This window comes from Phaethon lepturus, unplaced genomic scaffold (assembly GCF_000687285.1).
Source record: "Phaethon lepturus isolate BGI_N335 unplaced genomic scaffold, ASM68728v1 scaffold52077, whole genome shotgun sequence".
In the NCBI taxonomy this organism is placed as follows: domain Eukaryota; kingdom Metazoa; phylum Chordata; class Aves; order Phaethontiformes; family Phaethontidae; genus Phaethon; species Phaethon lepturus.
In genome coordinates, this window is record NW_010552140.1 from 505 (window position 1) to 15,708 (window position 15,204).

Consider the following 15,204-nt stretch of genomic DNA (forward strand, 5'->3'; position numbering starts at 1 on the left):
CCCCTCATGGCCCCGGCCTCCTGCTCCCCCCTGTGTCTTCTCCTTCACCACCCCCCCCAGTTTTTCCCACCACCACAGTGCTTACGAGGATCCAGTTCATACAGAAAGTGCTGACGTCTGCTCCTGGGCCAGCTCCCTCCCCTCCCTGCACAGCAGTCCCAGATGGAGCCTGTCCACATGTGCCATTCCCAGACAGTCGCTTTCCAATCTATTTGCAATCATCCCTCGGACCGGCCCCAGCCTCTGGCACTTATGCCAGCACAGACAGCTTTGTGGAATGGGGAATAAGAGGGAGCAGACAAGGTGAGAAAAGCCCCAAAGGAGTGCTCCAGCCATGGAAAGAGGAGAGCTGAGTGGCGTTTTACTTCTGCTTGCCAGCACGGCTGCTCTCTGCAAGCAGGAAGGCTGCGTGCGGAGTAGGGCATGGCTTCCCCTGGGACCTGCTCTCCTCTCCAGCTGATCCACACACCTGGGTAGGGGTGGGGGGAAGAGAGCAGAGGGAAGGCAGTATTTCAGTTGAGGAGGCAGAGGAAAGCAAGACTAGGGTTCAGAGGCAGCTGTTCCAAGCGCCCCAGCCTGAAACAGTCCTTGCCCTGGCGCCTCTGCAATGTGCCAGTGGTTCCCAGAGAGAGTAAGACATTCCTCAAAGGTCACTCCAAGGGCACAGCACAAACCTTCCCCATAAAATATTCTCTTTAATCTCTCCAGCGCCTGGGCTGGCTATAAATTGGCACAGCTCATTTGAATGGAAGTGTTAACCACCCACAGCCAACAGCTTTGGTCCGGAAACAGCAGCAAGAGGATATGGTGGGAGGCCTATAAACAGCAAGCGATGCCGAGGCAGCCAACCAGGCCGCTGTTTACAGTGTCTGATAATAAAGAGAAGCCAGAGGGCAAAGGAAAAAGGCAACATATCTAAACACATTAAAAAGATGCTTTTTTGGCAACCTAATTAGGACATGGAACTCACAAACCTGCTCGCATTAAAAATAAGCTACATTAAAGCAGGACTTACTTGCACCTGAGCACAGTGATCACACACAGAGGTAAGCAAGGGCGTGCAGCAGTTAGGTCCCTCATCTTCTGGCTCTCGCACCTCTTTACAGGGCAGATTTTTGTATTTAGATTTTTAGGTTTCTTTTATGGAGCAAGACACCCCAAGGCACAGGGTAAAGCATCTAGCTACTGCCCAACACCAGGCCCTGCAGACCAGCTGCACCATTTCACTCCGAGCAGTTCAACCAGGGAGACAGGCCACGCTTCCTTGCCAAATCCACGGCGCTCTGCCCTGCGACACTTCCTACAGCCTGCCCGCTCCTCTGCAGCCTGGGGTGCAGGATGAGAGTAGGCTGTCAAAGCCCCAGCTCAAAGTAAGCCCTGACAAGCCCCACACAAGCACAAGAAGTAGGCTGTGAAAAGCATACCTTCATCAAGCTGCTGCCAGCTGAGATGTAAAGTGGGAACTTAAATGGAATTTAATTTTCTAAAAACTCATACTGTGTTGCAAAAAACTGGGATAAAACCACAATGGGCTTCTGAGCAAACAGAGCTGATGCAGAGCAGAGAGAGAGGGGAGGCCTTGGGTCAAGCTCAACACAACATCCTTTGGAACTCTTCATGCTTTCTAAGCAGTGCCTGGTTCCAGCACGCACAGTCGAGCGGTCCCCAGCCCCCGAGCACCCTGCAGCTCCAGTGAAGAGTTGAACAGGGCAAAGCACTTAGAGCATCTGCTGCATGCCCAAGTGAGAAGCACCACTGCTGTTCCCCTCCCTTTGAACTGGGCTGTCCCAAGCAGCCTGACTCCAATTGGCAGATTTAGAGCTCAACTTCAAATCACATTTCTCTCTACGGAATTCCCTATTCTGACATTAGATCCAACTCCAAGAAGGGCAGCAACAACTTGCTGGTGATCAGTAGCCACCAAGCACAGCCAGGTTTAGGGCACAGAAAACACTACTGCAGTGGCCCATCCTTCAGTCCTTTCTACTCCTTCAACAATCTCCAAACAACTATGGCAGCAGCACAGCGTGTCCTCATGAAAGGAGGAGAGCAAATCCCAGCCAGGCCACATCTGACATCCCTTGCAATTCTTCAATCTGCCAATTCATGGGTCTTGCAGCTTAATCATAACTTGGAAGTGGCTGCCCTGCTCAGCAGCACAGCACACAGCCACATGAGAAGGCGAAGCAGGGCAGCTAGCCTGCCTCACAGGAGACATTGGTTTATCACATCGCTTGCCCTCTGCCTCCGAAGCACGTACTCCGATCTCAGTAAGGGAGCACAAGCGTTTGGCAGCACAGCTCCAGCACAGCCAGCTAGCAGCAGATCCTGATCTGCCATTTCAGTTTCTTGATGGAGAGTTTGCAGCCTGAAGGCACAAGCCAAGGTTCTCCTCTAACAGCAATTAAAGCGCATCTCCTGTCTTTCAAGCTTCCACAGAGATGGCTTTCTATTTGAGGAGGAACATTTGCCTCCCAGCCATTTTACACAGCAAGATGCAGGGTCTCTGCTGCTCCGCACTGGCTAGACGCAGCACCTGCAAATGATGCTGCATGTGGTCAGACAAAAAATCGGGGTGACAGAAGGAAAGCCCCTCTCTTACTGCGGCAAGACTCTGACCCCAGCAAGGAGATGGAGATGAGCAAGATCCAAAAGCAAGAAAATCTGGGTTACCCATCCTGTCCTGACAAACATGCATCCTCAAATGCACTCAATTATGCCCAAATTCAGCATCTTCAGGGTAGAGAGAAAAACCTCTTCTTCCTACAAGAAGCAAAGCGCCTCCCTGTCATTCGGCAGAGAAAATGCCCGTTTCTTTCCAAGTTCAGCATAAGCAAAGAGTGCTCAGTGACTCCATTTGTGGATGGAAAGCATCAAGGCAGGAAAGACGGGACAGCTTGTTATGGGCTCCCAGGCTTCTTCAAAAGTACCAGGGTGATAAAGTTCCAGTGCTCACAGCCAGCCGAGAGACCCAAGGAGAGATCCTGCATTTGAGACACTTACAGACAAGTGCTAGGGAACTCATCCGGGAAGCTGCAAGGGAGAGAGGCGTCTGCGCTCAGGATTGCCTGCTCCCGAATACTGCCACACCCTGTCACCATCTGCCAGCTGCCAAAGTCTGTGGAAACGGAAGATCCGGGCAGAGAATGGTCCGCCGATCTGGGGCAGAGAGAGAGGGAGACGGCGCAATCAGTCAGGTCATTCAGCCGCATGCCTTTCACTATCGCTGGTGCCAGGGACCTGCCAGGCTGACTGCCAGCAGCGCCTGTGCCAGCAGCTTTGACACTCTTGGGACCAGGGTGCAACATGCAGCTCTGGCTGGGTCCCAGGCCAAGCCTTTCCTTTGAAAGCAAGGGAAGAGCCAAGCTGACTAGGGCTGACAAAGCAGCAGGAGCACACCAGGAGCCGGACAGGACAGAGCCAGCAAGAAGCAGATGGCCATGCAGAACCGTGAAACCTGTTAGCGAGATGCAATGGCGTGTCCTGCCCCGGATCCCTCACAGATGTGGACGTCGTGCTGTACAAGCGACATCCCCCTGTTGCTTGTTGTACCTGTTAGCACATCGCAGGGCAGTGGCAAGGCCTGACAGAGAATCAAGGTTGTGACTTGGTTAGTGCTGAGGAAGACTTAGAGATCCTTGGTCTGGCAGCCGTTAGAAAGCAGATCACTCCTGAGGCATTAACACCAGATCTGAACAGAGCCAGTCACTGCTTGAGACATCCCCAGGGCACCCCCTCCCGCCAGCATCTGAAGATCTTTTAATTCCTGTGTTAGAAGAATGGACTGTGCCAGAAGCCAGGTAGCAAAACATCTTTGGGACAGGAAAAATAGCCAAGGAATGATAATTGTTTGATGTATGCAGCCTCCCACCAGGAAAGGGGGGAGCACGAAATCTGATAAGTCAATCTGAGTTCCTCCAAAATCTCAGAGAAGAGGGCACAATCACTTGAGACAAACCCAGAGCTCTTGGGTTCCATGGAGCAAGCAATTACTGTGCCCCGCTGCACAGTGGAGTGTACGTAGCTGGAAGCACAGCCTGTGGCAGAGCTACTCAATTACACACTACCAAGATCTTCTGGATAATTTATCTGAGATCTGCTGGGCAGATAGCAGTGCACCAGCTCCAGCTCTGCTGGGCCAGGTACTTGCACGCTGTCTTCACAGCTAAGAATAGCAGTGGCGCACTGCAGCTGCTCCCCAAGAGACCAGGAGAACAGCTAGAAAGACAGCATCTCCCACAGCAAGAAGGACCTCAGCGAGACTGGAAGGTGAGGGTGCAGGGAGATGCACAGCAAGAAACCTATTTGCAATCTCAATCTAATTCCAAGCCTGCCATTTAACTAGCCTGATCAATACGGCCAAGTTTGAGAAGTCTGAAACGTGGTCCTGAGCTGGCTGCACAAGCGGAGAAGGGGAAGTCACACAGCTCCTTGCATGTCAGCTTCGCATCACAGTGGTGACACTCCCGCAGCTGCAGTTTGAGGGTAACACCGCTGTCTGGAAGTTCAGGCTCTGGAAGGGCATCACAGCAACAAATGGGAGGAGCAGAGCTTCACTTGCCATGCATAGCTCTTGTTCTCTGGCTGCTCGATGAACTGAGGAATGAGGTTCAGAGAGGTGCCGTGAATGTAAAATATTGGGAGAACCTGTTCTTGCAAAAGGTCTTTTTCCTAGAGCATGTAACACTGCAGACAGAATAAGGGCATGTCACTGAAAGCAGAACTGCAGCACATACTCTTAGAAAGACCTTCTGGAGATCAGACAGGGTTAACCTTTCCTGGGATGCAAGGAATTCATAAAGGGAACAGCTGTTCAGTGACATCGACCTCCCTCCCAAGATAAAGCAGAGGAAGTCAGCATGAGGGAGGAGAGGAGGCAGAGCGTTTGGGCCCAGAGTATGGTGTCATGCTAGAAGCACAGTAGGAACAGTGCAGGAAGCCAGGGAGAAGCATACGAGAAGCGTAGAGGAACATTGCTTCAGTACAGAGGGAAGAGGAGGGTGTCACCTCCCTGAGAGTACAGCACAGCCAGGCAGGAAAAGTGGGAGTGTCACACAAAGGGACAAGAATTTGAGCTAAAGCAGGGAAGAGGTCTATAGAGGGCTTTGGCAGAGGTAAAGTAGACAGGGACATCATTCCTGCCAGAAAAGAATAATGAGTTGCCAGAAGATAGGTTTGGGACTAGGCAGAAACAAAGGTTTTGAAGAGGGCAAGTCTAGATGGCAGAGGAGGGCTTGGGATATGGCAGGATCTCCAGGTAAAGAGAACTGAACAGAGCTCTGCAGTTCTTGCAAAGGGAGAGCATAGTTTCAGCAGCCTGCCTGGGAGACTCTGCCCATAGGGCAAGTGAAGGAACAAGACATGATCCAGGGCACCAGGGACAGTAAAAATGTCTCTCTGCCCAGCATCATCAACCACACTGGTCAGATAAGTCTGTGTTAAAGAAGGTGAGCAGAAAATTGTTTCCTGCATCAGGTGTGTGGCTTCCATGGTTGTCAGCTGAGATTAGACTGACCTTATACCACCTCTGAGGGGTGGATCAAGTCACCTCTTGAATCCTTTCTTGGACAGGCTGATAAAAGCATCGCACACCTTCTGCAAGACTGACTCTCAGTGGCTCTCTAACCCATGCCTGACCCTGTCAAGCAGCCATGTGCAAACCTGGCAATGCTGAAACATTACGCAAACAGGCCCATTCCTTCTCAGTGCTGGCCACACTGCAGAGAAGGGCAGGTGTGTAGGACATGGGGCTCTGTGACTGGCCCTGCATAAAGGCCCATGTGTTCCCAGACTCCCTGTCGCTTGTCTTTGATCCACTTGCAACAACAGGGAACCTGATCCCAAAGTACAGGCCCCAGAGATTGCTTGACTGAGTCCATCCACACGGCAGGTGCTGCTCCAGGCAGCTACGAATTAGTCAAATCACATCTAACCTAATAGCACAGGAGTCTAAGAGTTTAAGGCAGTCAATTCTGTCTCTCACCTCCAGGCAACAGAATAAACACTTGTCAATTAATTGAATAAACTGATTGACTCTGCAATGAGTCCAGGTCATCTCTCTCTCCTGGCTTAGATATCTGAGCCCAGCCAGCAGAACTGAGACACTGTAGCACACTTTCCCCTCTATCCCCAATGCCTTCCCAAGGCAGGCTCCTGAGGAAGTGTCAAAACCAACATGCATCTTCCTGCAGGGAAGGCAGGGCATGGGAAATCTTGTGTTTGCACTGCCAGGGCAGCGGAGCTTCTTAAAAGCTGAGCTTGGCTTGAGACCAAGATCAGATCTCTACGGTGACTGTATCCCAGTGCAATCCAGTCAATGCTAGAGGTGAAAGTCTTCCTGTGATTTCTATCCCTGAAGGTTCCTTGTAAAGTCTTGCTGCAGAGGCCCACAAAGGACTTCAGTGAGGCCCCCAGAGCAAGTTGGGGCTGCTGGGGCACCAGGACCAGTCCCCAAGCCTGCAAGAACAACAGGTTTGCAATACATTACAGCCGTGCCAGAGGCTGGCTAGCTGCAAGGGCAGTGTGGAGGGTCTTGGGAAGCAGCCGGACGACTACAGCAAAGCCGATGCAGTTAGGAAAGATGAGATACAGCAAGTCTTCAAGTTGCTGTCGCTGCCACAGACATCTAATAGCAGACAGAAAGAGAATGAAAGTGAGCTTCACACACCCACCTCTTCAGGTCCACGAGTGGGAAGAAACTCCCTCAAAAGTGCAAGATTAACAAAATTAGATTAGCAAAACAGAGATGAGCTGCAAGCTGTTCCTTCACACAAGGAAGGACCCCTCACAGACCATAAACTGGCAACTCCTAGCCTGGAATGGTTCCTATTAATTAGGTCAGTGCTTCCCATGCAACATGCTGCACAAGATAGAGTATTTCAGAGCACACGGACACTTGCTTACCCAAGGAGAGCCAATACTGGTGGCAGAGCAACAGTCAGGGATCCTTCCCTTCCTTAATATGTAACTGAGGCGAGTGCCAAGTGCCCAGCAGCTAGGCTCTCATTCTGCCCTGTGCTACCTCCACTCACCTGCCATATTTCTACACACCTAGGACTACCTGGGAAGCAGCTCATTTGCCAGCATATACTCTGTGCCTCAAATTGAAACGTTAAGTAGGTACTGTACATGCAGACAGACTGCGGTAACCTGGAGTAAAGGGCAGCCCTTCCTACCTTTGCGTGGGAAACGCTGGCAAGGAGTACTTGGCAGAGAGCTGTACTGAGCGCCCTGGCTGAATCCCAGGCAGCTATCTACAGGCTGTGTTAGTGCCTTAACAGCCTGAGCAGCCAGTCCTCTGTGAGCACAGCCGCTTTTGATTGCGGCACAGCCACGTGCCAGCCAGCAAGCACATTTTGTGGCATAGTCATGTAGTAATTCCAGTAAACATTCCTGTAAACAATTCCTATCCTGCTGTGGTAGCTATCCCAAGTAGTCACATCGCAGGTACAGCTTCCAAGCCAGGCGGCTGTAAGGAGCAAGACACATGGTGCACATGCAGTCTTACCACTGCCAACAAAACACCCAAAGCCAAAGGACAGCAGCTTCTCTGTCCCCCTCTGCGCTCACTGCACTCCCTCCAGACCCGCACTGGAACTGCCTGCAGCCCTTTAAGTAAGGCAGTTCTCTGTGACTGTTGACCAAAGCAGATCCTCCACAACTGAACTCCTGCAGATCTTGACTCTTCAGATCGTGGTACTGTGGGTTTTGTTTAATTGACTTAGCAAAAGCACATTCAACCAAAGATTATCCAGCTGCTAATCCACATTAGTGCTATGTGCACACACGCTAAATCCCTGACACAGATACAGGGTTTTTCTGTAGTGTCATGGGACACTTAGACTATTAGTGTCAAATGCAAACACAGAACGTGGTTTACAAGCTGCTATCCACTTGCACGCAGGGAATTTGATTCAGTGCACGCTATCAGCCATACTCAGAGCTCTCTGTAGAACAGAGTATCCCCCCTTGTCCTACTCTGCGAATAATCTATACAGTATCTTTATGCATGTTTGCCCTCAGCAGATGTGATCTTACCATTGCATTGGGATAAGCTAGAAAGACTGCTAGGAATTTGCCTTTGTACTGCTTTGCTTAACAAGAACCATCCCAGGATTTACGGACACCCAGGACCTCTGGATCAGAGCAGAACTTGGAAGATGGGCTGGTGAGGCGATGGCAGCAGCACACTGCTGACATGACACCACTGGAAGAGGGGCTTGGCTCCCACTCGGCATTTGTGACTCCTTCCTTTAGGACACCCCAATTCCCCTCCCAGGCCCTGCTTGCTCATGTCTCTCTGCCAGCTTGCCTTCCCATTCCTTCTGGAGCTCCTGTGCCTGCCAGCACATGGACTGGGCTGTTTACCTGAACTGCCTGAAGGGTGCCTGCTGACATTTTACAAGCAACCATTTTTCCTCAACTGCTGCTGCAGTGGTTAAGTGTTTTGTTGCTATAGCCACACAACCAGAGGATTAGGAAGTACAGTAGTTTCTTCATCTTAAGAGCCTTGGGTGTTAACCTGCCAGCAGCACTGTAGAGACAAAGGTATTTTTGGCATCCTGATCAGTCTCTGTGCTCCAGCCTCTCCATCCTAGTCCCATCATTTTTCAGGGGGTGAAGGGACAGAATTTACCTCTTTCTTCCCTCACAGATACACTCCTCCTCCACCCAAAATGGCACTCTTCCTTCAGGGTGCAAAAATGGTGGCTGAAGGTACTGTGATATCCATTACCTGCATGGAGGTCACCAGACAAATTCAGCCTAACATAGTACAAGCAGGGAGACCAAAGCCAAGTGGAGTGACATAACCCCTCTCTCTGGAGAATACCTATCATGTTCAGGGCCCAAGGAGTGCAAGCCATGTCAGCGTCTGACAAGGCAACGCATTGTTCGAGGCCTTAGCTAGCAGAGCTGTTAGCAGTGTTACCCCACAGAAGGCAGGCAGGGCACAGTGACTGATCTGGCAATGGACTAAGAGGCAAAGTAGCATGAATGTACCAGAAGACTTGGTTTGAAAGAGAAGCTCAGTTCAGCTGTTGCCTTGACAATTCCACCCACTCCTTGCAGGGTCTCTAGGCTTATTTCCTCCAGCCTACACCCCAAGAAGAGCAGGGCAAACCCAGGTGACCCCAGAAATAGAGAGCACACAGGTGTACAGTGTCTACCCAGCACGAGTGTAGCAGACTAACCATCTTTGTGTGCAGCTGCTTTCACTGCTTTGGCTTCACAACTGATTCCCTTCTCCCGTCCCCTTGCTTCCGGGCTGTGCAGGAGTTTGAGCCCTTTTTATTCCATATTCCCCCATCATGTACTTTTTTCTAGCTCAGCCTTTCACACTGCCTTGTTCACAAAAGTTAACAGGGATTGGGAGTGGACTGGTGCAACCTTGCCACGTTGAAGGGTTATAAAGGCTTTGTACAATGGTAGAAGTTATCATAAAGGTCAGAAAAATGTTTATAGTGGAATTCAAACACTGACCTCTTACAATGACAGAATACTGCAACTCCTTCGCAGGAATATTTATTTGCCATAGGGAAAAGCCACCCTCAGGGACTCTGGGCCTGGAGATAACAAGCTTCCCCACCACACTTGCCTGCTGCCTCAAGCCCTGTGAGTGCTGGTTCTGAACACCTGACACCAACAGGCACCAATTGTCCAAAAGCTTATAGACACTTCGTCCACACACAGCCAGAGGAAAGACAATTGCTGGCTTTACCAACTCTGAGCTCCTGGAATGCAAATCCCAGGGACTGCATACTCAGCCCCTTCCCGTAGTACTCTGCTGCCTACTCTGTTTCTCCTCTTCACTCTTGCAGACCAGAGTCCAGCTGAAGCATTATAAACCTCTTCTTCCACAGCATTGCTGCAAGCTCACTACCAGCCCAGCGCTGAATAGCCTGTCAAGTCTTGGGAATGGCACAAGACCACACACAGGAATTGTGGCATTACTGTTGTGAACAAAAGCAGCTCCCAAGACAAGCTGCTTTCCCTCCTGTATTTTCCTCTCTCCTTGGGAGATTTGTTTCATCTCATAGAGAATGTAGAGGTAAGCCCCAGCAACAACTCAAAAACATCCTATTGATCTCTTTCCCCAACGAGAACAGTTAGCATCATTTATGAAAACTGTGAGACAGTGCTTTTTCTCTGGAATCAAGAAACTTGGTAAGAAAAAGTCTTACAAATTTTCTATGCTTTACTTGTTTGTCATTTTATTTTCCATGTGATGAGAGAGTACTAAAATTTGGCTGGTGGCTGTTTCTGAAGGGAATCACTAGAAAAAGATTCGTCAGAAAACCTGCAGAGACTACACAAGCGTTTGATGCTGTTAACAGCAACGTCTTATCTAAGAGCCTCTTTATCCCCTGTCGGCCTAAACACATGGTGATTGCTTCACAGGCTCTGTTCTTTCTTCCCTAGCCTCACTTGCTTGCCCTACCACAGCATCAGACTCCAGAAGGGTGCCAGAATATCCTTTGTTATGGCATGAGATTAGGCTCAGGTCCAGGGTCCCCATTCCCCAGTTGCCCAGCAGGAACGCACAGCCTTCCAGGCGAAATCCTTTGTGCCAGCACAGCACTCACAGCTTGCTTCCAGCAGATTCTACCTCTGCTTGCCACCAGCACCCAGAGTTTTTCCACCCTGCAGTGTCAGGAAGGTCAGCAAGTGGAAAGGGGGACAGGATAGATGCAGAGTGAGATCTGCTTGGTTTGAAAGGCTTCCTCCCCCACACAAACATGGCCATTTCAAACCCCTGTGGATGCATTTGACAGAGAAAGTGCTGTGAGCTCCAAGCATGCGGGATGCAGAGATGCTAGAGCTCACGGAGTTGAGGCATGTGCTGAGGACAGGCAGAACAAACACCTAGCTGTTATCGGCAGAGTTCCTCACTCCTCTAAATGGGCTGAGGCAGGAGTTTGTGTTTAATGGCCAGCACTTCACACAAGGTCAGGCTAGACAGGAACAGATACAAACCCATGTGCTCCAGGGTTCTCAGAGCCACACAAGTCCAGCCCTGTGCTCCCTTTACCAGACACTCACTTTGCTGAGAAATGCTCTATTCCATCCCATCTCACCTGGATCTGGGCACTTCCAGTGGGCTGCTTCCAATCCTCAGGAAGTTATCAGAATGGGTTGACGAGGAGGAGCTGGAGGACTTGACTTCGACCATCCCTGTGGAAGGCAGCCTGTCTTCAGACTGCTGTGCCCTGCTCCAGAGCACGGCTTGTGGTGACGATGCACAGCTCTTCCTCCTGTGGGATGGAGGACTTGGGTGAGAAAGCTGTCTTTCCCACATACTCCAACTAGGAAGCCTTTCCACAACAGGCTGGATTTTACCCCAGCAGCTATAAGCTCTTGTTCCCAGTGAAACTGCCCTCATCCTGCTCAAGAAACCATGAATCACGGGAAACCTTTCAGTGACAGGTGTACACTGAGCTCAACCCATCTTAGCCCATTCTTTTATAGATCACCATCCACGTCACCTGGAAATCAAAAGACAGGAGAATGTATGAGCCCACACACATACAGTGATTGCTTTGTTTAGTCTAGCTGTAAAAACGCCTCAAGCAAGAGGCCTCCCAGCAGGGAAAGACCATTTCAATCTGTTCTAAACTCTACAAAGTGTATCAGCAGAGAAGCTCAGCCCAGGTGGGCGTTTGCATGCACTGATGAGGGTGACAGGGGCACACCACCAGTGTTATTTTCCTTTTTAGTGATTCTCTTCAGATACCACTGACCACACTTCTGACCATGTGCTCAGAGCTGACAATCACTCCAGATGTAGGTGCGTTTCAGCCCTCTCGCTGCCTGTGCTGACAGCCCAGAACTGCTCCAGCTTCTTCTATAGCCAGCACATTCAGACTTGGGCATGATTCACTGTCCATTGCTGCATCAGGCCTTAGCTCACAGTACTATCCAGCTACATGCCAAGCAGGCACACATATTTGGGACTAATTCACATTACTGTGGCTCCACATTCAGAAGATTTTCTTTCTTACATAATTTTTTTTTTTTTCCTGGAAGAGTCCCAAGAATTTTTCCCCTTCCAAAACCACAGTGAATTGGACAAAGACCTCCCTATGTACACAAGAAAACGGAAGTGTCTGAAGCAAACAAACTCGAGGAGAAATGATGCTGTTCTTCCTGGAACCTGTGAGAGCACCTCAGCTTTGACTGAGATCTCCAGCACTGTCAGCAAATGCAGCTAAAGACAGGCTCTTTGTACGGTGGAAAGCACGATATCCTCTCTTCACTTCTTGAAGTGTGTCCACCCTCAAACATCACACCACAGCCTCTCTCAAGCATTATTCATCTCATGGTATCATAGCTGCCAACATCTCCAATCACAGCCTGCAGAGACAGGCTTGTACAGCTGAAAAATGAATGTCTCTGCCTGCAAGAAGACCTCAAGGCCACTGTTTTCAGGACAACAAAATGAAGTACATCCCCTCTTCTCCCGCCTCATGCTATGCACAGTCCAGCTCACCGGCAATCACTATGCTTGTATCAAGCTCCACCTGTTCGCCAGACTATGCGGCCACAACAGCCTGCAGCGAGACATCCGTGCCCAGTCCCCTTGCTAAGCACTCATGGCAAGGCTCACTGCCTTCCATTTCCCAAGCTCATGCCCACAGCACGGGCCCAAACCATCACCGCGGTAGCAGCAGCTAACCCCAACACAGCCGGACGTCTCCAACAGGAATGAAAGCAAACCAGAGTTAGAAAATACATCACAAAACCAAGCCCTGATACACACAAATGCAGATCTCTTCCAGCATGCTCTGACCACTTCACATCTTGTGAAAATCATGTGTAGGTTTTGTGCTGCAGGATCTAGTCTGCATGTCCCGAGCACTCAGAACAATGTAAATGCTTCCAGTTTACTACCGTACAGTCAGGCAAGTGGGAAGCTGTTCTCTACTTGCTGCAGTCGCTTTGCTGTAGATAGGTAGGCTCTGTGTGTTAAAGAGGACTCTGCACTGCTCACTTGGCAAATGCAGTTTGGAACTTCCCATCTCCATCTTGTGATTCTGCAGGAAGATTCTCTCTTCCCTTCTTCAGTATTTTATAAATTGAATAACAATGTGCTTTAGAAAGGCTGCTGCCACTAGCATGGCTGTGGGCTCAGTCCCAGAGGACTTCCAACTGCCTCCAGCACAGCCCAGGTTTAATTTAAAATAATTGCAATATAAAATAGCATCTTCACATGTGCTGAGGGAGAGGAGAGAAAAATTAAACTAAGAGGGGCAACCTTACAGCAGGGTTCTGAAATCCCCAAACAGCACCAGAAACTCCACAAGCACACACAATGCCTGTCCCAGAGCAGCAGTTGCCAGACACCTTCCCCAGTCCCCACTTCGACAGCCACCAGCATCCCTGGGAGAGTCCTACATGACCCTCTATCAACAGGGAGCACGGAGAATTTCCTATTTTCCCCCAGAAATATCTCTAAGCAGTCCTGCAGCCAGCAACCTGCTTTCAGCTCACACACCTTGTGCTGTTAGAGAGGCAACAGTTTAGAGGGGATTCTTGGCCACCCAGCCCACCTACCACTAACTGCAGACACTAACCTGTGTCTCTCTTCCATAAACTGATTAAGCTTCATTTTAGGGCAGCTAAAGTGTCTCCACTTTTCCCTTGTGGGGGGCTGCTGACAAGTGTCATTTTTCTGGTAGTTTGGAACCATCCTTTAGAAGTAATGAAATCCTTTCTGGGTGAAGTTTAACAGTGAAACTGGTAAAAATGAAACAAAGCTGCTTTACTCTCATTGGGGACAAACTTCAGGAGCACCCCTGCAGAAGCGTGACAGTCTTTAACATGGCGTGGTCTCCAATTTTAGGTGCATAGGTTCTGCAGCACAAGTTGCAGCAAAGCCTCCGATAGCCAGATTTCTCCTTCCACTGTACCGAACCCATGCCACAGAGAGCAGACCCTGGAGGGCAAGGGACTTCAGAAATATCTTTTCTACTGTGCTCAACAGCCTGTCCCTTTTGTTCTGCCTGCAAGAAGACCTGCAGCCCACTGAGTAGTTATCTCCTCACCATGCTGCTTGAGCCTGTGCTCCTGCTGGCATCAGCTCTACTGCTTCATAGGTGAAGCTCCCAGCTGCTCCAGGGGAACTTTCCATCCCCAGGGAGAAGTCGCTGCTCAGACTTGTGGTGCTGCCTCGGTCTCTCTGCTCTAGAGAAAAGAAAACAAAGCTACCTGAAGACCAGCTTGGTCTTGCTCACTTTCTCTCCCTTTAAACAATACAATTCCCATGTGCCCTGGGGTGACGCTCTTGTAAGGTCCCAAGGGAAGCATATCCATTTGTAGTCACCTTGATGCTGGGAACCCAAGCCCCGAAGAGATCAACCATTACCAGCACCCAGGGGTGCTGATGCTTGGCAGCAGCACTCACTGAGCATGCAGATCTCTTCCAGGGTGAAGCCAGGTGGCAAACTCTTCCTTCTGTGGAAAGACAGACAAAAGTTACCTCAGCCACACTTCAGGGCTGCATGGAGGCTGGCCATAGCCAGATCTCTGTAGCACACAGCGGATCAGAGCAGTGGGGAGTTAACTGTGCAGGGGCAGAAGGGAGGGGATGGGGCTGGTGTGCAGCGTCTGACTCTCTCAACAGTTCCAGCCCACACACCCTGCGCTTTGAGAGGGTGGCAGCAGGCTGCGGGCAGACAAGTACTTATTCAGAGCCACCAGGGTGGGCTTTGTTTTTTTCTGCCCCTCCTGAATTTCAGAAAGGTGTTAATTTTTAGCAGTCCTTCAAAAACCAGCCACCCTGCTCCCCCCAGCAGTACCTGATGCAGCTTGCTGCGCAGCCTGTTTGAGCCAGAGCACACATCTCTGGGATCATCCGTGCTAAAGCAGCCACGGACAGTCATTAAGCAGAGAGCACATTTCAGCATGGACAGTTTTTTCAGAACACAATGTGGCACCTCACAAGCCTCGGCCCCATTTTGCAGCCTTTAGAGTGCAGAATAAATTAAAGAAAACTGGGCCAGGACACCAGGGCTTCCATCTCCCCAAAGGAACAGCACTAACAAGCTCCCTGGCTCTGCAGCCCATGCAGCAGCAGGCACAGACTCCTTACCTCTGCGACTTCACAGCAGAGAACTCCTCAGAGGTGATGTGCTTCAGAAAATTGAAGCAGAAAAAGAAAATCTGAGCAAAGGGAGAGAGAAGGGCGGTTCAGGAATGAACCCGAGG

At 50.2% G+C, this 15,204-nt stretch overlaps 1 protein-coding gene across 1 annotated transcript in view; it reads right to left on the reverse strand.

Moving 5' to 3' along the window:
- The window catches only part of MTMR14 (myotubularin related protein 14), a gene marked incomplete at its 5' end in the record, with an annotated part of 27,864 nt that overhangs the window by 503 nt on the left and 12,157 nt on the right, over positions 1-15,204 (reverse strand). The window contains 5 exons of the mRNA XM_010291122.1: positions 3,004-3,159; positions 11,076-11,252; positions 14,043-14,181; positions 14,402-14,451; positions 15,089-15,159. Coding sequence (XP_010289424.1) covers positions 3,004-3,159; positions 11,076-11,252; positions 14,043-14,181; positions 14,402-14,451; positions 15,089-15,159 — 593 coding nt within the window. The remainder of the gene's footprint in view (positions 1-3,003; positions 3,160-11,075; positions 11,253-14,042; positions 14,182-14,401; positions 14,452-15,088; positions 15,160-15,204) is intronic.